Consider the following 24,019-nt stretch of genomic DNA (forward strand, 5'->3'; position numbering starts at 1 on the left):
GAGATGTCCATTGACGTATCTGTTGCTTATTGGGCAACCCTGTGTAAATTATTTGACTTCTCTACACCTCAATGTCCCTATCTGGGAATTGAGGCCAGTATTTGAAATGATATTGCTGTACGGATTAGATGATGCTTCTCAGGTGTTTTGCACAACATCTAGGACATAATGTTCAACAAGTATTAGTGATATCAGTTATTGTTAAGAGAAAAAAGTGAAAGTGTCAAAATAGCAGGTACTGCTTTTATGATTTAAAATATCCAACTTATAGGGGAAAATAAATATATATTTTGTAAATCTGAGATTTGAGAGGATATAGAAGTTTTTTTATTTGACATGTTGATGCTTAACATTTTCAACCCTGAACACTTAACACCTACAAATGATGACACAGATCCTGGGAGGTTGAGAAGCCACTTCCCCTGGCACCTCCTTCCAGGTTCCTCTGAGGCTCCTGCCAAACAGTGCTCTCACGTGACCCATCCACCCAGTGGACACAAGTATGGGACAATGGGATCCAAAGAAACTTTAAGGACAGAGAGCACTGTCCCAAGCATGAATGATGAGCAGCTATTCTGATTTTAGGCTTTTTGTTTGTTTTAGTACTAGGGATCTAATCCAGGGCACTTTACCACTGAGCCACGTCCCCAGGGCTTTTTTATTTTTTGTTTTGAGACAGGGTCTCACTAGGTTGCTTAGGGTCTCACTACATTGCTGAGTCTGGCCTCAAACCTGCAGTCCTCCTGCCTCAGATTACTGAGTCTCTGGTTTTAGTTTTGAGAGCAACAACAAAAAGCTAAATCATACGGTCAATAATAGGCAAGAATAAGAATCCTGTAATTCTGATGTCTTGTTACCTCTGTGAAGTTGTTGGCAGGACAGCATGGCTTTTTAAAGAAATACATACTTTTAAAAAACCTCGGGGGGCGGGGATGGAGGGGCACAGAGTGGTGGCACATGCCTGTAATCCCAATGGCTGGGGAGGCTAAGGCAGGATTCTAAGTTCAATGCCAGCCCCAACAACTTAGTGGGACCTGTCTCTAAATAATATATATTTATTTACCATATATATATATATATATATATATATATATATATTTTTTTTTTTTTTTTTTTTTAAGGGTTTTTTTAAGGGCTGGGGATGTGGCTCAGTGGTTAAATGCCCCTGGGTTCAATCACTAGTACCAATTTTTTTTTTTTTTTTTTTTTAATCTCAGGGGGCTACTTCAAATAAAGTGGAAATTAGAATTCTGTCGACATCTAGAGTATTGAAGAGTATTGAAGTTCAGGCATGGGAGCCAAAAAAAGCATCTTCCTACAGAATTTTCCTTCCTTTGTTGTCTGCCAAGAGGTTACATAAGTCTCTCCATTCTGTTCCACCCAAAACGCTCGGTATGAAGAACATACATGAATAACAAGACAAAGACTCCAAGTGGAAACTCAATTGTATTTATTTTTCTTATACAGAATCAAAGAAGTAAAAATCAGTACCAAACTCCAGGTAAAAGGGTTTGATCTGATTGATTTGGCTGCATACTTTTTTTATGCATAACATTCTAAATTAAAAATAAACACACGTCATATTACAAAATGTAGAAGTAAAATTTTAAAAAATTTAAAGTACTAGCACAAATGATGTAGTGTTGGGGAAACAGTCTCTGTCAAATCACCCATTTTTCCAATTAAATTAGTCCACAATTTCTTTCTTTCTTTTTTTTTTTTTTTAACAGCTTATTTTTTTCACAGAAGTTGGCTGTACTTCCAGAAGTTCCTTTCTCATTACAGGGTGAGAATGTGACTTGTACTCAGCAAGTCTGTCGCTCCACCTTCTTCTGCAGAGAGCTTTTCTACCAGGTGGGGGCCACAGCTACCAGCACACAGAATACTCCACTCTGTTTCACACCTTCCTGTGTATTGTGTGCTCAGTGAAAGAAATGGCAGTTTATATCCTAAGTACTAATGTGAAACACTGTCTACCAATTACTTAGATTTTAAAAAATGACAAATAAATTTTGACAATTTATTTGCTTCAAAAGAAAATGTATTTTATCAGAAAAAAAATCTTGAATAAAAAAATCTCTGAAATTACTTTTCAATTTCGATTTTGAAATATGGCTTTTCTCTAACAAGATTTTGGGATGAGATGGTGAAATTTATTGACTGGTTTTGAATGAAAAATACTAGATATCCTGGCAGCTGTCTTAATAAAAAGAAATATAAATAGCACCTTATCATGACTTCTGAGGGGTTTTAACACTTAAAATAAGAGAAACAGCCATCAGAAAGTTGCTCTGACAGGCTGTGGGTGCAGCTCCGTGGAGCCCGGCCTGGCACACTGGTTTGAATCCCAGCACCTCCCCCCCGCCAAAAAAAAAAAAAGCTCTTACTTTAGATTTTTAGCCTTAATGTTCTTTAATGAGACCATATTTAATGGCCTTAAAAACAACAAAAAATTATACCTGGCTTTATCTATTAGTAAACAAATAAGGTCCCTAGTTTACTCTGAAAAATATTTATTATATTCATTGATAAATGTTCCAACTAATTTCACTAAAAAAATGATCCTAGAATTTTCTAATGGCACAAGCTTACTAGAAAATTACTCCTAAAAGGTGGTAATGTAAATCATCAATGATTAACTGCTTTTTTTTTTTTTAAAAAAAAAAAGGGTATCTGTATCTTTTACATTTAATAACCTGAAAATGAGTCTATAAAAATATTTTTTAAAAGTACAGTAACACTGCTGAGTTCTGTTAGGTCCCTTCTATTTGTTTTTTCTTAGAAAGAATGTACAACTCTTTTTGCAATTTTTGCTAACAAAAGAGGAAAATAAAGAGTGTTCCCTTTCAATTTAGTAGCAACACAAACACCTTCCTCACCTCTCTCTGCTTAGAGAGAGCAAAAGGAATCAGTGGAACAAAAGCCCCTGACCTCAGGCAGTCAGTGCCGCAGGCAACAGCCGTCCCTGCGTATGTCTGCCCACTGCTTAGTGCCCTGGGGACAGTGCCACAGGGCTGGCCCCCAACTCCCATAAAGTGCACCAAAGCCCTCTTTTCTTCTACCACAGTCTCCTGGCACAAAGTCTGTGGCAGAAGGCTGCTGCTCTGCTCCGTGGGGGCACCTCTCACACTTGCCTGTCCTACCTTCAGGGACTATGCCTTGTCTGTCTCTATGTCACACTAGTGTCCTTTCCACTACGTGCCATTCAATTTACCACTTCATCTCTGACCTTTTCACTTGCCTTCTTTCCAACTAGATCAAGTATATTCTGTGCATCTCTATTCTGGTAGATCAAAAAGGATCTCATTTAAGATCCCCAACAAATAAGCCCCCATGGGAACTGAATGTTTCCTTTTAGAGACCTGAATTATTAATGTCTTTGAAAAAAGAGATTAAATTCATAGAGTATAAATAATGTCAGTTCAAAACATTAACAGTCGAGGACTTCATTGGCGAGGCAGGGGGCTTCGTGCCAGGTGAACATGCCACTCTCAGTCCTTGAAGGCTAATGAGGAGAGATTCTTGTTTCTATAAGAGGTATTGAGTATATAGCTCATGCCTTTTTAGATCAACTGTAGCAACAGAGTTAGGATAATATACGTAGGAACCAATTTTCCTGCATTCAGAAACATGTCTCCACTACACCCTTGGAGGGTGACTTTTTAAACGTCAGTCAGAGATCTGCTTCATCCTTCAGTTTCATAGATGTGATTATTTAAAACATTAGAAATTTTTAAAACAAAACTGACAAAGCTTCGCAATTTAAAAAGCAACAGCTCATTGCGTGTACTATTAGGTTGAATCTATGTTGTCCTGATGTTTCAGAATAGTTTCAAAAGACAAAAATACAGTTGCCACTGATTTATCAAAAACATCTAGTTGGTCTTTGTTGTCAGCTACAAAATTACAGTGTTTTATAAAATAAACATTGAATTCTGAGCTGCATTTTTTTTTTTAGAAATCTAAGTTGCAATATAAAAAAAGTTTTATTTAATAAATGCTCATTTTAGTCTGAAATTGATCTCTTTCACAGGTCTCTAGTATAAGCCTGTGGCTGATTCTGCTGTTACCCTCCTGCTGGGAAGGCCAGGTTGTACAGATACTATGCAGCAGAGGACCAAGGAGACACTCCAATAGAACTGTGTGTCCCTCTTTCAGAGGCTGTCAGAGCCAGCATGGATTCAAAACTAGGCTGCATTCCATAGAGCAGGATTTTGCTACCCAATACAACAATGTTGTAAAACTCATTGAGTAGGTTTAAAGCACTTGGTACTACTGTAATACACTCAGCTTTAGAGACGTAAATCAGGTCAAATTTTGTGCACATTTCCTGGACCAAGCTGCCCATCTGAATTCACTGGCTGTGATCAGCTTTCTATGGTTTATAATCAATTTATGTATAAATTTCAACTAATACACATAAAGCTTAGCCATGGGGCAGCAGAGAATGAAGAGAAGTAATTCTGCATAACCAATTCTATAGGCACAATTCTGCATCATCTGTCTCAGAAATGCAGGCTTGCAGAAAATAAAGATAGAACATTTATTCATGTTTAACTTAAGTCACTGTCAATCAAAACCAGGCATTGATGAAACTGGCCACATGGACAGGAAGGAAAAGGAGTCACAGAGGCAGAAAGCCGTGCACTGTCGCTTTCTCCAAGAGGCCTAGGAAATGTCAGGTTGCGCTGCACCCCAGTGACAAAATGGTAGCCATTACAGCCAGGTTAGAAAGGGCTCACTTTTGTTCAGAGCCGACTCTACGTCATTGAAGAGGGGGATCAGATCTTCAGACTCCAGCGTTCCTAGGTCAACGTTGGTTCCCGGAAGACAGTCAAGGAAATCAGGGAAGCGGGTCTGTTGCGGGTTGATGTTCATAGGTGTCTGACCTGTGGTTTCTCCTGTAACAGAATGAAAGGAAGCCATGGTAAGTTCTTCTTGCAAGGTCTTGCGAGAGGGACAGTTTAAATGTTAACACAACTGTTACCTTCATACTTTCAGACAGTACATTAATGAATTTCACTTGTAAGAGGTACAGAGGTGCTGGGGTCATCTGAAATGGGTAGCCGTGACCCAGAATGGAAATGTAAGAGCCTGGGATCTATGCCTTCCTGTGACAGAGACATGAAGGGTTGTTTCAAGAAACAGAGGCCCTGCCTGGGATGAATATCTTATCACACAGCTGCACTCCATGGTCTGACTGTGAGCTGCTTTCTACTCTCGCCATCCTTGCTGATGTTTGGGGACAGTGGTGTGAGGTTTCTTTTACTCGTGCCATGTTAGAAGACTGTCTTCATGAGGGTGTTGGGCACCATGTACACAGGGGATCTGCAGGTCCTCCACCCCACACACCCCACGACAAGCCACCTCCTTTTATTTTGCTTAAACCACGATTTTTATTTTGCTTAAACCACGATTTCCTAAACCCAATAAATTATCTAATCCTATTTTGGCAGAATGTATCTCTGAATAAAACCAGAATACTTCAGAGCACCATTGAGAAAACGCCAGAACATTGAGTAGCTGGAACAGGACAGGAAGAATCTGTCCTTCACCTGTAAGACCACTGGAGGAAGTCTTCAGAGACCTGTCACCAGACTTTTAGCTGTGTGACCTTAGACATATTTGCTTGTCTAAATAAAATATGAAATGAATAAAATGCAAAATAGTGTCTGGCACACACCAAGGCTGTCCACATAAAAAACAGAAAATGTTTGTGGATCGTGCTAGGAGAAAGAAAAATCTAGGCATTCAACTATTGAACAACTAGTTGATTCAAACAGCCCCACATTTTCTGAAGGGATAAACTACCTCAAAGATTGAGAAGGGCTGCGGCTGCAGCTCAGCAGCAGAGCACTTGGCCAGCATGTGTGAGGCACTGAGTTCGATCCTTAGCATCATATAAAAATAAGTAAATAAAATAAAGGCATGATATCAATTTGTAACTACCAAAAAAAAAAAAAAACAACTGACTTGAGAGGCACTGATAACTGAGGCCAGCTTCCACCAGAACAACATTGGAAGGGAAGAAACTCGCTATGTTAGTTTTTGGTTTATACATGCAATGGCCTTCCTAAAAAGTATACATACAGGTTGCATCATATTGATAAAAGTACAGAAATTTTATTTTATCCATATGTGTTTCCCAAGGAAGACTTACTGAGTGGTGAAGGAAGAAAACTTTTGGTGACAGTAAAGCACATGGCTTTTCTAGAAGTCACAAAATATCCATGACTCTTGGCTGATATTTTATAGTATTTTTTGAAGAGCAGTAATTTGAAAAATTAAATTATATGCAACAACATGACCTCAATAGAGTGCTTCAGATACTGAAAAACAACATTAAAAATAGAAAAGAAAGTCCAAAATAACTTTCTTCTACCATTACAGCATAACAGATGAAAAGGAGGTTTTAAAATTGATCTATCCCAAAAAGCTATTCAATCTTAAGGGCTAGATATCTTTTTTATCTTCATTTCCAGTGAGAATCATTGTTCCAACTTTCTAATACTTAAAACATATATTTTAGTCAAATGAAATCCCTGATTTAAGGACTCACTCCGATCCTTACTTCCCAGGATTGATGGGAAGCACAGGGAGTCAGGTCGAGCTTCTCCTCAGGGTTGACCATCTTCAACTGTCTGCCTGGATCAACTTGGAAATCTCCTAGTAATACTAGGGTCTTTGTAGTTTTGTCCACTTAAAAGGTGGATGACAGGGGCTGGGGTTGTGCTCAGTGACAGAGCGCTTACCTCGCACATGTGAGGCACTGGGTTCCATCCTCAGCACCACATAAAAATAAATAAACAAAATAAAGACATTGTGTCCATGTATAACTTTTATATATATAAGTTTTTTAAAAAGTAGATGAGATAAAAACCAGACAATTCTTGCAAGGGTGTGATTATTGTAGAAAGTTCTAGAAGGATGGATGCAAGCCCAGCTTTTGCTCATGCTGGTCCCTGTGCTCTGTCCTCACACCAAGCCCAGCTGTTGTTTGGTGTGCATGGTGAGGAGGGAATGCTCAGCTGGCCCATTTCCATCTGGCCTGTGGCCAACGTGTGCTCAGCAGGATTAACGGATGTCTTTTAGCCACACTTGAGGTCTGCCTTCCCTGGTTCTCCTCAGCTGCTTGCTATGTGGCAGCATGTCTCCCCTTGAGAGGGTTAATGCCCATTTCCTTTAAGACTTCACAGAGGTGGCCCTAAACTTAAGTCCCTTTCACAGCTTCTTATATAGAGGGGCAGATTTTTGTGCTAGGATTCGACCCGTGATATAAAGTGAGCACATTGCTCCCACTTCATGGGTGAGAATCTGAGGCCCACGGAGGTTAGGTGCCCACAGTAGCTACCAGAAAGTAGAGAAGCAAGGCTTCAACCCAGGTTGCCTGTCTGCAAAGACCATTTTCTTTTCAAGACACCATTTAATTCCACCTTATGGTTCATAACACTCCCCATCTTCTGACTTGAGGTCACAATTTTTAAAACATGGAAAAGAATCCTTTCTTTCTTTTATTTTTTTAGATCTCCAGAGGCTTTTTCCTTATCTAACTTTTGATTTTTGCCCTTACTGGCTTCCTTGTGTTTAAAAGATGAAAGTAAACAGCTATTATATAAGAAGGAGCCCCTTAATCAGGCCGATCCAAGGAAGCAAAATAAACCTAGCACCAAAAAGGAAAGAAGGATGAAAGGGGACAGGGAGAGAGAAAACAGCAGCAATGAATTGAAGAACAGTAAAATGATAGTTCAAACTATTCTGTTCAGCTCCTCAGGAGACCACTGTGCGGCCGTCGGACAGCAAGGCCGCAGGACCACCCAGCCCAGGAGTTGCTCCCTGCCACACCCCAGGACCTGGCTGGTCTGACTCTCAGGCCCCCCGACAACAGGGACCACGGCACAAAGGAGTCACCTAGGAGCAGGCACTCCAGACAAATGCTTGGGGAAGCAATTTTCAATTTTTGTCACACAACGATTAATTTTCTATCATCCATGACAATGGAGGAGAAACTTGCCTGGGTAACTCCAAAGAGTAGACACTTCAGCTGTCATTTGGTTCTGGTTCTAGAATATTTTCTGGGAGTTATGAGTTTCATAATTAAGTCTAGATTAAGCAAATAAGACTAAATTCAGATTTTGCAATTGGAGGGCTCCCTCCTAGAGAATGGGAGAAGTACTGTATTTCACAGCATTGACATATATTCTCCAGTATTCTGTGCACCCTAATCTTGCATAAAAAATAGTTTAGTAATAAATTAATTTTAAGTAACACCGGCACAATAAAAAAAGCTTCATATAAAGGTTGCACCCCGCTTTTTTGCAAAACATACATACAAGAAGCATAAATTCTGCAACGATTATGTAGTGAAATGGGGTAGGAGGCATTCTCAAAGCCTGCCGAGCCCTGGCCTGAGGATGCACAGGCTGAGGACCAGGGAGAAGTCATTCTGGAGTTCTTCTTTTTAATTGCAAGAGAGGGAATCATCACCATCGTGGAACTCCGAGTCGACAGTGTAACATGCTCTGAGTGACTTACCTCTCTACATGCCTACTTCCAGTTGCTCCCCAAATGCAGCAAATAACATGGAAACATCTGTGACTGGCGGAACTGTAACTAGCAACATTTTCCAGGACAAAAAGTGGCCTGTCCATTATACTTTAAAACTACGGACAGTAGGAGCAACGGCAGAAGAGTGGCAAAGCAGACAGGTCTCTTAGTACAACTGTGAACAAGGGACTATGAGGAGCAGAGATGAGCTTTTACAAAACAGTAATTAAAATCCTGTGCCCATGTATGAAACTGTTTGGGAAGTTCTGGGAAAGAGGCTGGAATTCATTAATAGTGAATTGATTAATTAATAGTGCCTGTGGGTTACGCAGCTTTTCAGGAGTCATTTTATGTTGTCATTGAGATTTTGTGTTTCTTGTTGGATTTTAGAGTTAAGGTGACAAAGGGACAAATTGAAAGTGAAAACACATTGTAAGCACTGACAGGCTGTGCCCCACCTGTGTCCATCTCGTCCACGTTGCTGAGAAAGTCCTCAGGGGTGGTGGGGACACTGTAGCACCCTAACCCCAGGCCGCTGTCGGTGCTCTGCTCCCTTGAGTGGTAGGGCCCCCTGCAGAGCAAATCAGGGAGAGACATCACTAACCCACTCAATGCACTGCACAGTCGCATCACAGCCCCAGAAACCGTGTGGCTCTGTCATTGGCTCAACTTTCCAGGTAGTGAAGGGAGAAGACAGCACCTCCCTTCACTCTGAAATATACATTCTGATGTTAATGTAATCAAATTGTAAGCAAGCAAAACTGGCCATTCACAATGAATGGCCCTTGATTTTCTTTCCATCTTCAAATAACCATTTGGATACTGTTCTACAGAGTATGATACCATTTATGTGGAATTTAAAAAAAAAAAAAACAAACAGAAAACAAAATTCAACACTGCTATGGATATACACACTAACAAAAGATATATACATGATGGGCATACGCCAGTTCCTGCATAGTGGCTACATGAGGAAGAGAAGAGAGAAAGAAACGAGAGTTCAGTATTGGAGGGATGGCTTCACATGGTAAGTGTAATACTTTATTTATAAAAATATAAGACTGGATGGAAATATGGCAAATCTGGGTAGTGGGTAAATTAGTAACTTCCTTGTTATTCTTTACACTTTTCTGTACTTTAAAATCAACAACTTAAAACACTCATACCTTCATTATTTCAGTTCATGTTTGTTTTCTTACCTGTCTTTACTTGTATTCTTTTGCCAGAAGCAAGGGCACTAGGACATGGGGAACAGAGAGTGGCCCCCATGTGCTTAAAAGGCCACAGGTGATGGCGACATCTGCACATGCAGACACCACTGCCTAAAGCATCTTTTCATTCTGCTCCTTTGTTTCGTTTGTTTTTTAAAGAAACATCATCTACTTAATTAAGTTTTTAATTATAAAATAATTTTAAACACACACAGAAGATGCAAAACGATTAGAGTGTCCGTGCACCCCCCACCCAACTTCTTCTATGACAGCATCCCACACAGCCACAGTGCAGTATAGAAGCCTGGGAACAGATGTTGTGGAATCCTACTAACTAAACTATAGCCTTATTTACACGTCACCATCAAAATATCATCTTTAATTATTTTGTTCTCAACTTGCCACATAATATGCTTTTATCCCCCACATGGCCACCGAAAGCCATAAGATTCTTCCCACTATAAACACTAGACAACACCATCCTATTTAAATGACAAATGCATTCCCAATTCTAACTGTGCACTAGGGGCTGACTATATAATTTTTAAAAGGCAGATGACTTCCTTGGCTTTTCTGTTTTCTACCAGTTCCTCCCACTTCCTGCTCTCACCCCAAACCTTAAGCTCCTTATCTTTTCCCAGTGTAAACCAAACCCCCTTTTAGTCTAGACTTCATAATAAATAGAGCAAAATTAAATGTCCCCCAAATGTTAACTTACCCATTGAGAAAAGGATCTGAGCTGTTATTAGTGATGGATCTCATGTCTGGGGTCATGGCAGGAGGGTTTGCAGCAGCCTGGACAGCGGCCATTGTCTCGGCTTCCATGGGGAGCTGTCTGCAGAGGGCAGCTTCCTGCAGAGGTACAAGGATTAGAGCAGAGTGTACTTGTGGGAGAAGCACTCACTAAATACAATGCACTTATATTAATTCCCAGTGAGTCTAAATCATCAGGAAGTCATGAGTGACATAAATCACCTTCCTACATTCACAAAGTTAAGGAGAAGTTCGGCTAACATTGGCCTCTGGACACTGACTTCTCCATGTACCACCCACAGGACTGTTTAAACACCAAATCACATCCAGGCTTCTCAGGCACTTTCTCAGAGACAAGGCTATTGCAGTCCCGATCTCAGAACAAATCTAAGCCAATCAATGCAATCGGATGACTAGGGACGAGTAGGTACATTCTAGTCCCTATTACTTACAGGCCAGCGAACCTGTATTACAGAATTCAGGATTTACATTAAATTACATCTGACAGTTTATGTCAATAATCAAGAAAACAGCTTAAAAATAAAAACATTTTTCTACTGCATTGTATTGTTGATGTGACTAACATGGCTGAGGTTGGAGACCACACAGAGCCAAACAGAACCCCATCAACAATTAGGTATCTGGGGGCACATGGGTTTTACCAGCAAGATCATGCTGCTAGAATTATTTTTTTAATCCAGCACTGCTTTGCCAAGTAGAGTCAATACAAACAACTACGAATTTATTGACTACAATCACTTTCTCTAGGTAGTACCTCCTGGAGTTTGTCTGCTCTGACAAACATGAGCAGGAATTAAATTGCTTTCCAATGCACTGCTACTTCTGGAGAAGAAGGATTCTGTACAGTGTGCTGCTTGGAAACCAAGGAGAGGCTCCTCCCCAGACCACCATCTCCCACTCCAGGCTGAGGTCACTGAACCTCCCAGACCCCAAGCCATGGCTGCAGTGGTAAGCAGACTCAGGCCGTCTTGAGTTGCACATCTCATTAGCCCTCCCCAGACCTAACATGCCATGACTTCAGAGAGGAACTGCCGTCTAGACAAGTCCCAGTGAAGTCATCGAATATAAAAACTTTCGGTTACTAGAGTTCATTCTGTTGTTCGTGGGAGTCCTGGTAGCGTGACGGCTGCAAACTGTGACGCCTGCTGGGTAACTTAGCCTGACATCAACACCCTGACCAGAAAGGGCCCCCGGGTCACTGCTGTTGGCCTGGATGGCAATTCGTCAGAATGCTTCACTCCCATACCTCATTCAGTGATCCATAGCAAGCACATAAGAAATAAAGGTATTTTAAAAAGATGATTTTTAATCCATCATCTAAATCTTGGAAGAAAGTTTTGAATAAATCTAGAAAAGCCAAACTATTTTCTGATGGTTGCTTTTACACAGTGGGCAGCATGCCTTAGAAATGTTCCCCCAACAAAGTTTTCCCCAAAGTCTTGTGTAGGACGGTGGCGGGGCTGCACCAGGTGCCAAGAGCCCGTGCCACCAGCCCACTCCTGCAGCTTGCATGCCCTGGCCCTAGTGCAAAAACATCTGGCCACTGACACAATTTCTAGTTCCTTATAAACTACAAATGCGAGAATCTTGTGGCTGATAACCTTCATTATATATATTAAAAAAGACTTTAACTAGAAGCTTCTATTCTTCAACCATAAATGAATAAATGTGGGAGTTTACCTCCAAACAAATACCGTTTTAAACATAAAAGTTGATGGGGTGACAGTATTTCCTTATATTTCACAGAATTTTATCACCATGTCTGAAAAATTCATAAAAAATCCAGGTTCAATTTGTAAAATCCAGAAGGATCTGAATTCAAATAAGAAGAATCATTTCTGAAACCTCAGCTACTTTAGATAAAAAAGAGAAGACTGTATATGAATGGTCATCTGTAATGACATATAATATAGAAATAAAATTCAAATTATAAGAACAAATCTCAGAAACAAGATATAAAACATGTAGTTCTGAACTTCACTTTCACTTAGATTATTCCTGGAACATTCAAATACAGAGAATGTAAAATAACGATATATTGTTGCTAAACATATAAATAAAATTCAAAGGGACTATGTCACAGCCAAAGCTGCGAGGAAGACGTCTCACTGCGCCAGTTCATGTCAGCCGCTGTTTTGAGTTCAGAAGAGCTGAAGTTCTGCTCCCCAGCATTGACGGTGCTGCTGTCTGCTGCAGAGACTTGACAAGTCACCCTAAGAGGAAATGCTACCTGCTGACCACAGGGGTTCACAGTCTCACCCTCCATACAGATGACTGACACACGGGAGAATACAAAAGGATGTTGCATGGAACTAAAAAAAGTGACTTTGAGAAACAGGCCAGTCTAAGCTACAAGGCCATTGCTCACAACGCAGCACCTTCTCTGAGACTCTTCCAAGATCATCTTCAGGTCACAAGGCACTATGCACAGCAACCAAAGTGAAGGTCATACCCCCCCACCCCCACCCCTGCTTCAGATCCTACCTGGATGTGGACCGTAGCCCCCAGCCCTGCCCGCACCCCTCCTAGTCCCTCACAGCTCCCCCTGGCTCTGAACAGTCTCCTGGTCTCTGCTGTTCCTTCACTCCACACCATCTGTCCCTCTGCTTGGAGCCCACTCCTCAGATTTCCCCAAGGCTCATTATCTCACTCGCTGCTCATCTACAAACGTCACCCCTTCAGAGATGCTCCTCCCTAACCCTGTCCAACACAGCCTGCCTCTGTTAATTTGTCTCTTCCCCTGTATTTATTCTCTTCTCTCCACTTAGGCATTGGCTCTCTTTCATGCTGGAATGTGAGCTCATGCCAGCAAGGCCTCGTCTGTCTTGTCCACGTCTGTGCTGCTGCAACATGGCCATGCTGGGAACATAGTGTGTACTAAGGAAACACCCACTCGATGAATAAATGGACAGTTTCACTAGATCCAAGTGGAAAGATCTAAAGTCGCGATTAGTAATAAAAGGAAAAATAAACTGAGAGCATTTGCTCAACCTTCCACCACACAGATGAGTGACACAACAGCCTCTGCGTTCATCATAGCCAGGCGGGCGCCACACCGTCCACCCTAACTCTCTCCTGCTGCTCCCTCCCCAGCTCCTGACACGGGGCTATGTGGCCAGAGCAGTCCCCGGCAGGAAGTGGGCAGCCAATGCCTGGGTTCCGCCTGCCAAGCCACCTCCCAGCAAGCCTCTCACCCTCTGTGCTTCACAGTGGGAGCATGAGAGCTGCAGCCGGTGGGGGCTGCTGTGTGTGCAGTACAGGTGAGCAGCCGACCCCGGGCCTCACCAAGAGGAGGCTCCAGCATCAGTCCTGCCTCATCTCTGAATTCCAACCTCAAAAGACAAAAGCAAAAACAAAAACAAACCATGTAAAAGGGACACTTTCTGTGTGTCACAGACCCACTTTGAGAGGTAGGATATTTCTTCTGGGTCAGCTTTCACTTCACCAGGATTAAACCAAAGTGTGAAATTCATCGAAAGGCTAAGAAAACACTTTTGTTCAACAAGGAGAAGTTTATAACCTTTTATATAACATAAAAATCAGTAGGGCTGGGGATGTGGCTCAAACGGTAGCACGCTCGCCTGGCATGCGTGCGGCCCAGGTTCGATCCTCAGCACCACATACAAACAAAGATGTTGTGTCCGCCAATAACTAAAAAATAAATATTTGAAAAAAATTCTCTCTCTGTCTCTCTCTCTCTCTCTTAAAAAAAAATCAGTTTTGAATATAAAGTGGTGAAAATTATATTTTATAATACTTCTATATTTAAAATTTTTAAAATTCTAGCCTTTTTGAATGAAAATATTTCCTGATTTCTGCTCATGAATTAAAAGAAAAAGTACAGTATAAAATCTAAGTATGAGCTGGACATGGTGGTGCATGCCTATGATCCCAGTGACTTGGGAAGCTGAAGCAGGAGGACTACAAGTTGAAGGTCATCTTGGGCAACTTAGTGAGACCCTGTCTCAAAATTAAAAGGTTGGGGGGGTGGTGCTAGGTAGAACACCATGGGTTCAGTCTCTAATAACACCTAGTGTGTGTGTGTGTGTGTGTGTGTGTCTCTCTTTCTCTCTCTCACACACACACACACAACACACACACACACAATCAGTAACAAAAAAAAAAAAAAAATCCAAGGATAAAAATAAAAGGACAGACCTCATGAACATGACCCCAGCCAAACAGGGGCGAGCCTGGGGTTTTCTTTGTTAACTTTTAAACTAAACTTAGATATGAGGTTAAGGTCCAGGCCCAGCATGACTGGCCATCACGAGACACCCACTGCCCTGGCATGGGCAGCAATGAAAGGCAAGCATCAGGTTTTACCTAGACCAGGAAATGACAGTCCAAACTGATGGAGCTAAAACAAGCCGTGTGCTGGGAAGGGAGGGGACGGTGGCCGAGGCTGGTCCAGTATGTGGCCCTTAGATCCACTGGTCCAGCAGAGATGAGGAAAGCCGAGCTCCAGGCACCACTGCACCCCAGCGCCGTCTCTCATACCCACCTCTGACGGTGGCCTACCCACATGTCCCTCCAGTGTCCCCTCCATGTCCACCACCCTCCCCACTGCCATCCCCAAGAAGCCGTCCATTTCCAGGCTCACCAGTGCCTTGGGTCCCTCCCCCTAGAGCCTCAGAAGTCCAATCCACGTCCACAAGGGCTTGCGTGCCACCACAACCCAGCAAGTAACCACTCCCTCCCAGCTCTGAACTCTTATACAAAGGTGTCCACTGGCCTCTAAGCTTCTACATGCCTCAGGCAGACTCCGCATATGGCTCAAGGCAGCTCTTCCTATTAATGTAGAACCTTTTCTTAATGTCATCACTACCCATCCAAGTTCAAGATCCAAGTCAACAATTTCTTCCTTAGACCCCACAGAAGTTTTTTTTTTTTCTTTTTAATTTTTAGATGGACACGATACCTTTATTTATTTTTATGTGGTACTCAGGATCAAACCCAGGGCCTCACATGTGGGAGGCACATGCTCCACCACTGAGCCCCAGCCCCAGCCCCTTAGCAATTCTTTTGTTTACACCTGTATTTGGTCTTTAAAACATACTCCTGAGACTATCAGGTGCCGGGAACCGTGTCTCACAGCAGCAACTGACAAGGAAGGGCCTTCTCCTCGTGAACATTCCAGAGTGGGAGGCAGACCATCAGGAAGATGAAGGCTAAGGGTCAAGCCTCCTGCATCCCAGCTCCTAGAATCACCAGGCTCCACACCCTTGCCTTCTCCAGCAGCAGCTCATCACTGCTTTTTTGTGTATCCCACCGGCCTCCCTTCCGCCAGTCAATTTCCATGCACAAAGCTGCATGTAGGTGTCTGTTCAACACTCACCAAAGTCCTCACAAAGGAGGACCAGAAAGAGTAACAAGGATAACTAGGAGTCAGGGTATCATGGGAATTATTTAACCAAAAGAGATCTGTCCATCAGTGTTTCCTCACAAAATATGTGATAAAAATACTTAAAGGAGGAAAAGTTTATTTGGGGGCTCACAGTTTCAGAGGTCTCAGTCAATGAATGACCAATGCTATTGCTCTGGGCCCAAAACGAGGCAGAACATCATGGTGGACAGGCATGGTGGACAAAAGCTACTCAACTCATGGCAGCCAGGAGGCAGAGAGAGAGAGAGCAAGGAACAAGGCACAAAGACAACCCCCAAGAACACATCAACAGAGACCTACTTCCTCCAGCCATACTCCATCTGCCTGCAGTTGCAACCCAGTAATCCAAATTACTAGTTCATCAGATGGATTAATCCACCAATTAGGTTAGAGCTCTCATTCCTGATCTCATCCTCCGATCTCCTGCATTAACACATGAGCTTTTGGGGGACACTTCATATGCAAACCATAATTCCATAATAGGAGAAGACTCAAGGGACACAGCCATGGCTCTCAAACTATTAAAGCACCGAGACATGAAAGAAGGAAGACACATGTTCTGTCCCAGATCTGAGGAGGACCGGATGAGAGCTTCCCAGGTAGTAGCTCAGTGAGGAGGTGGCTGATTCTCACTTCTCTGGGATATCAGCCACTGGGATTCTCAGCAGCAGTTAAGGGTTCAGTGCTATCGAGCATGTCTTAGGCGAGGCACAGAAGCACAGCCCGGAGGGAAAACTGTCTTTGGAATCAGAAAGATTGGCGTTCAAACCCCACTGCAGCTGTGCTTTGGCTGTGACAAATGCACTAAATCTTAACCTCTCTTGACAGGTCACTCATCAGACAAAGGATAAGTTAGTTCGTAAGAGCAATCTTGTTGGGCTGTTATAAAGATCAGAAAGCATATTTATAAAGAACCTGGCCCCAGGTTCTCTTCGACAGAATGAGCTCCTGAAGGTATTGGGTGGTCAGGGAGGAGAGATGTCAGCTCCGACTAGCAGACTAGCGGCCTACTGTGCGGGGAACGCTGTCCCTTGTTTTCACTTTACAGCTGAGGAAGCCAAGGCACAGAGATGAAGCCATTCTCCCCGTATAGCACGGCTGATAACTGGAGGCACCAGGATCTGAGTGCAGGCTGTGCAGCTATTCTGATGACCTCCACAGACAGCATGGCAGAGAAGAGAAAGCTGAGGACTGGGGTGGCAGACCTCAAATTTTGGGCCCTTTCACCTACTGGCTGTGAGACTTGGGCAAGTTACTTCATTTTTCTGAGCCTGTTTTCCCTGCTACAAAGTGGAAATACCAACCTCTCTACCTCAGACAGCTTAGAGTAGAAGTTAATGAATTGTCTGTTTCACAGTCCTCCTCCCTGAATTGGGAAACAGATTGAACTGGATGTATTCTACCGTTCTTTTCAACGTATGTGAGTAGTGCTAGTGTCCTGGGAATTCACAACACATCAAGAAAAAAGTTGCAAGTTCAAATTTAAAAGGCCAGTTTCCGAAAGATCTGGGAAGTTGCCCTCGGTAGTCCCATCCCAGATCTTTCCTTCCCCCAACAACTTTATATTTTTACTTATGTCAAAGTCAGGATTGAAAAGACTGTTGCAAAATAAGGGCCTGAGAATCTGTGAGTCTGCATCATCCATTCAGCTCCCTGAAACAAAAAAAGTCACATGTGGGTTAAAGAAACACCCTGTCCTAGTGGCTGGAGGGCGTTGTGGTGTGCAAAGCAGCTGCAGGGGTGGAGCAAGGTGTCTCTGGAAGCAAACCCCAAGCTCCTTCAGCTCCCCACTGGCCTGCAGCTCGCCAGTGGGATCAATCACAGAGGTGGTGAGAGGGCAGAGAACGGTGGGGGGCGTCAGCCGGCTGGTCTGGCTGGGGGCAGCTCCCACCAGCCAGCTCTGCCCTCCCTGGAACAGCTTCAAAGGAAAGGGCAGCTGCCTCTGCTAAGGGTGCTCTGCTTGAGTTAAGTGTGGCTAGCTTTTCCCCAAGAATGGAAGACTGGATTGTTTTAATTATAGAGGGTGTGGGGAGTAGGAACAAATGAAAAGAAAAATAAATAAATAAAGACAATATTTTTTTGTTTGTTTGTTTGTTTTTTTTTAAGACAATATTTTTAAATCCTAACGTTAAAATAGTTATTTTGGTGCAGAGACATGGCTCTCTCAGCCAAAATCCTGGGGACTTCAGAGGCAGAATGCTGAATCACTTACCTTCTTTAGGAAAAAGAAAGAAATTCCTGCTGTAAATCTCTCCTTCACTGTGCCAAGTGGTTCTAGAAACTCACGGTCACACTTCCTGGAGCCTCAGCTGCCAGGCTGGTGCTGCACAAGGACAGGGCTGGGGCACAGATGCTGGGGCAGTCCGTGATCATCCTCCATGGCCTGCTAGTGGCTCTTTTGCCTCACAGTGTGTGTGACAATCTCATATTATCCCACTCTCTGTTTCTGTTGTCCCTTGGACTCGCACTAAGGAAAACATTATAATCTAGATACTCTTCTTTCATCCATTAAAATACATAAGAAGCTGAATGGACTTTGATATTTCATCAGACTCCAGTGATCTGATTAATATCAGAAGTAATAAGCTGCTTTTTCTTCACACAAAATGAGCCTCTACTTTAAAATGATGTTCAATTTAAAACATTTTTCCAAGAGGGTCCTTTTCTTTTATTTTTTTTTTTATTTTAACTGCTAAAAATGTATCTATTTATCATATACAACATGCTGGTGTGAATAAAAGGAGTTGTTTAAAACAAGACTTGAACTGGTATTATTCCCCGAGAGGGGAGCGGGAGTCCATTTTAGAAAATGGTCACTTCTGGGACTTGTAAGTTAATGTGACAATTGACATGGGGTTGAAGAGCAGCTCCAAGAAGATGGGGCAGGCCTGCTCACTGCCACACACCCAGTGCCCAGGACATCTGCTGAACACAAAAATGGACCAGGGAATTTAAACAGCCAAGCCACTACAGAGGGACCGAGGGGTTTCCTAGATGGTGACCATGTGACCCTGGACATCCCAGGCAACTCTAAAACCTAACTCTGTTACAAGGTTTCCTCAAAGTTGGGTCCCAAGTTCCAAAAGGCGAGACAATGAAATAGCTGCATTCACACTACCCGATCTGCTAGGCCGTGACACTTCTCAACCTCTCTAATGGCTTCTCTCCTCAAGATGGAAAACAGATCCTTCCCCTGACCAGGGCTGCTCCCAGCCGGGTGTGACAGCTGGCCAGCTGCTAGTGGTTGTCAGGTCCAACAGGAGTCTGCCAAGAGATTCCTGGGCCTCCCTCCTTCCTCGTCCCTGTTGCCCTAACCACCAGAGGCCAGTCTTAGTCAGCATTTCTGTTTGACAAGCTGCATTCTCTTGTCCCCCAAGTCCCAATTTAGGAAAGAAAGGAGTAAAATGGTGCAGAATTTACTTGAGAATAAAAATTGTTTCTCAACAGTGCGGCCCATGAACAGGGGTAGGGGGAGGCCAGCCTGAGGAAGTCCAGGCCCTGAGAGCCAACAGGAAGTCCACAAGGTTAGACGCTCCAGCTCTGCCCCTACAGTTTATATTTAAGTGAATAAAACACACAAGAAGAAACATTCTTCTCAAATAAAGCCATGCATGTGTTTTCATGTGAAGAAACTTCTTTTAAATAAAACCTGAGAAGTCTGTTTCTCAATTTTCTGGCTAAAATTTTCCATTTCATCTGATAAAGTTGCTTTTAGGATACTGAAAAAATACTGTGCAGAACTTTAAGTTGCAACAATAGAACATTCTAGTCACTGGGGCATATGTGGCTCATGGGGTTGAAAAACTTGGGTGCATCCTGCTGCAGAAAGGATTCCAGACACGAAGGATGGGGAGACAGTGATGGCACAACTCACTCAGCAAACACAGAACAGCTGACTTTCCTAAAGATTAAGAAACAAGAGGCAACAAAACAGTATCAAAGTAAGCTACCAATTTTCTTTTAAGACACAAAGGACCCAAGGAAATGTACAAAAGAACTAGAAAGAAACCACCAACATCTTTACGGCCATTCTCTAGAGTATGGGTGATTATAATACTTTTGGTTTTAAGTATTTTGTACCTTTTGCACAATATATGTGTTTGGTCTTTTTGTATGATAATTTTATTTCTTCTTATTATTTATATACAGTGAAATTCACTCTTTGTTCTGTTCCATTCTGAATTAAGAGCAAGCACAGAGTTATGAAATAGCTACTAAAACCAAGGTACAGAACTATGTCAGCACCAGTCAAGTCCCTGGAGCTGCCCCTGTGTGGTCAGCCCCTCCTCCACACCCAGCCCTGGACCCGTTCATCTATTCTGTGTCCCTACAATTTTGTCTTTTCCAGAATGTCACATGAACATAAACAGAATCATACAAGGAGTTTTGTTTTGTTTTGTTTTTTGGGGATCTGTTTTCTTTAACTTTGCAAAAATTCTGTGTTTTATCTTAATCAAAAGAATAATTCTGTAAATTATATGTGTATATGTGTGTGTGTGTATGTATGTATGTATATATATATATATATATTTGGTACCAGGGATTGAACTCAGGGACACTCGACCACTGAGCCACATCTCCAGCCCTATTTCATTTAGAGACAAAATCTCACTGAGTTGCTTAGCTCCTCTCTTTTGCTGAGGCTGGCTTTGAACTAATGATCTCCCTTCCTCAGCCTCCTGAGCTGCTGGGATTACAGGTGTGCCACAACACACGGCATTGTAAATTATAATTTTAAAAATTAAAAAAAATTCTAGTTCAAAATCCTCTAAAAACAAAATTCCAATTTCTTTCTTAAAAAAAAAAAAAGAAGAAGAAGATAAAATAAAACCTTCAACTAAGAATTGTTTTCTTTTAGTGGGCACAATAGTAATGTAATCCCAGCAATTTGGGAGGCCAAGGTAGGAGGATTACAAGTTAGAGGTCAGCCTGAGCAATTCAATAAGACACATTCTTAAAATTAAAAAATAAAAAGGCTAGAGATGTAGCTCAGTGGTAGAACTCCCCTGGATTCAATCTCTAGTAGCCCACCCCCCCCCCAAAAAAAAAAAATTGCTTTCTTTTCTCAGGTTGTCATTTTGGGGATGATTCTGAAGCTACCTTGTAGCCTTTGGAAAATATGGTCAAAATAAAACTATGCCAGGAATGAAGATAAAAGAAAAGTAAACCTTGTATTAAAAATTGCTTTCTTTTGCTAGGCGTGATGGTAAATGCCTATAATCCTGGCTGCTCAGAAGGCTGAGGCAGGAGGATGGCAAGTTCTAGAAAGTCAGCCTCAGCAACTTAGTGAGACCCTGTCCTGGAATAAAATTAAAAGGGCTGGTGATGCAGCTCAGTGGTAGAACACTTGCCTAGCATGTGTGAGGTCCTGGATCAAATCTCCCCAGATAGACAGTTTGGAAGGATAAGTAGATAGATAAATAGATAGAACTCTATCACAGACATGGAGAATGGCTTTCATGAAAATTCATTCTCTATAATGCCTGTGATAGATTCCTGGTGAAAGTAGGGAGAGATCCAGTTTTGTAATAAAGCCTCTGAGCAGAACACCTGACAGGACCTCCCAGAGCTCCATGGTGCTCTCCATCTGAAGTTCCTGTCACATCCTGAGATAATTCATCAATTATCAGATATAAGCAGTTCAATTCTGGTGATATAGCAGCCATTGCTGAATCATAGTGACTGCAATCATAGTGAAGGATTTCTCCTAGTTAAGTTTGCTAATCAGTAGAAATACCAAACCTCACTGGCACTTTGATCCATTTATTCTGTAGTTGTTTAACTGCCTGTTAGTCTGAGGGTCACTGGAAAGAGATGAAGAAACAACTTTTGTCACTTTCACAGAAGTCTGGTGTGTGTGGTCTCATCCCCAATAATTTGAAAGTAAATATGGCAACCACTGGGCCCTCATGACGGAAGAAATGGTGTTAATTTACTTTTCTGGCCACAACTTAAATTCGGTCTAATTAGTTTGCATCCCATGTCCCGCTATCTTTCTATTACTTTCTACAATATAAAATTGGATAAGTGAATAGATGAATGAGGAGACGAAGGAACAAACGAAAAAAAAAAAAAATGAGCTTCCACCCTTAAATAATGGTGCTTCACTTAAATTTGTTATCAACTGGTCCCTGAACCCATTTTGTTAATCCTGTGCTAACCCATTTTGTTAAAATCCTGGCACTAAGAATCTAGTGCGAGCAAACTCACACATGACTCCTTGGTATCGTGAAGTATGAGTCAGATGGTGCACAGCACCAAGGAGATGTTTTCCCTAGTGGAGCATCATCTAACGCCACATGCTGCGGAACAGAGACGGAGGAGGAGGAGGAGGAGCAGGAAGAGGAGGAGGAGGAGGAGGAGAAAGAGCAGGAGGAGCAGCAATAGGAGGAGGAGGAGGAAGAAGAGGAGGAGCAGGAAGAGCAGGAGGAGGAGGACGGGGGTAGGAGGAAGAGCAGGAGGACGGGAGGGGGTAGGAGGAGGAGCAGGAGGAGGAGGAGCAGGAGGCAGAGGAGGAGCAGGAGGAGTAGGGGTAGGAGGAGGAGCACAGCTGAGGACCCACACAGTAGATCACTTCAGGATCTTTCACATTCATCATGTCATTTAAGAATGATAAAAATATGCAAAAGTGACAATGTCGCAGGAATTAGGAAATAAATTCTTCGACTTATTAAGTTTCATCAACCTCTCTACTTCCTATAGAGTCAGAGCATAGCTCGGGCCTCCCCTGGAGATTCTCCCTTGGTAGAATTGCAGGAGGGTTGGGCCTGCCTGCAGGACCAGGGCCTAAGAAGACAGGCTACACAATTAGGGATCTCCTACAAGCAAGGAGAGCCAGGTCTTTACAAACTGCCCGCCAAGCAAGGGATCATCAGGCAGCTGTTGATGACCAAGGCCATGGGTGGGATAGAAGGAACAAATGCAAGTCTATAGATGACTTTTCAATCTTGTGGGATCACCACTGCTCCATCCCTGCAAATTCCTACCTCATGGGGGAGGCAGTTCAGCAGAGAAGCCAAAGACCACTTTTCCATCCAGCCCATTTTCTGCCCTTGCCCTGGCTCTGGTACAATTAGAGAAGCAGGAAAGTCACCAAACGAAAGTAGTCAAACAGCCATCAAAATGATATGAATAATCCACACCTGTGTTATCAGAGCTCCTGACAGATGCTCAGAAAACTGCAATAGGACACTCCTCCCCACCATTTATTAGACAGCCTTCAAAAACAATTTTGAGACATGGTGGGGCATGTTGCTTTAGGATAGGGGAAAAAACCTTCCAGGATTAAAAAGTCTATTTAGACCTTTTTTTCCTGTCCAATAACAAAAACAAAAAGACATCAGAACTATCCATTCCATCTCCTCCAAACAACATTTAACACATGCACACACAGTCAGGGCTGGGCAGTGGGGGCCTCCAGTGACACTGGACAGCCTTTCTTCCTCACTGGGCTCCATGGGGTATTGCACACCATGATGCAGCAAAATGACCCAAGTGCCACAGCCTCTAGGGACCAGCATTTAAGGAATGTGGTTGGCATGTAAGATGAACCATCAATATTATCCTGCGGTTCAAAAGCACCTACAGCTGGAATCAGGCAACACTCTGGGGCATTTTTTCCCACCCCTTCCCAGAAATACTTTCTGTGGGAAAGAAGAAGGCGGGACAAGAGAAAGAGAAACAGCAAGGAGGCAAAACCAAAAGCAAGTCATTCTTTGCAAAGAGGTCTCCTCACACACTAACACAGCAAGCTCATTGAAATATGAAACTAACAGAGAACCTACAAAAGCTACCATAATGCCGTATAAAGTAGAATCATCACCCAAGACAGAAAACAATAATACAATGATTTCCTGCCAAGAAACATGATCCTGTATATCTAAAAACGGTATCAACAACTGTTACCCTGAAATAGCCACGAGAGTCAGGGAGAAACCCTGGAGCTGCCTTTCTACTCTGCTTGGGGGCTGAGCCAGCAGCAGGGCACACTGTACTTCACTCCCCTTGTTTCAAAAGCCACGTCTAAGAAGTGATTTTCATTCACCATGCCCATTAAACCTCATGTACTAAGAGATGCCTTATATCCTAGCATTGATCTGATAGG

At 42.6% G+C, this 24,019-nt stretch overlaps 1 protein-coding gene across 3 annotated transcripts in view; it reads right to left on the bottom strand.

Moving 5' to 3' along the window:
• Nucleotides 1–1,433: 1,433 nt before the first annotated feature.
• Nucleotides 1,434–24,019, bottom strand: part of Wwtr1 (WW domain containing transcription regulator 1) — a 123,034-nt gene continuing 100,448 nt past the window's right edge. For 2 of the 3 annotated variants that reach the window (XM_027933901.3, XM_071615517.1), the window contains 3 exons: nucleotides 10,474–10,607; nucleotides 9,003–9,115; nucleotides 1,434–4,901 (listed from right to left, as the gene is read on the bottom strand). In XM_027933901.3, the coding sequence (XP_027789702.1) occupies nucleotides 4,717–4,901; nucleotides 9,003–9,115; nucleotides 10,474–10,607 (432 nt within the window). In that variant the 3' untranslated portion in view covers nucleotides 1,434–4,716. The remainder of the gene's footprint in view (nucleotides 4,902–9,002; nucleotides 9,116–10,473; nucleotides 10,608–24,019) is intronic. The other variant, XM_071615518.1, reaches the window with a different exon arrangement.

This window comes from Marmota flaviventris, chromosome 8 (genome assembly GCF_047511675.1).
Source record: "Marmota flaviventris isolate mMarFla1 chromosome 8, mMarFla1.hap1, whole genome shotgun sequence".
NCBI lineage: Eukaryota > Metazoa > Chordata > Mammalia > Rodentia > Sciuridae > Marmota > Marmota flaviventris.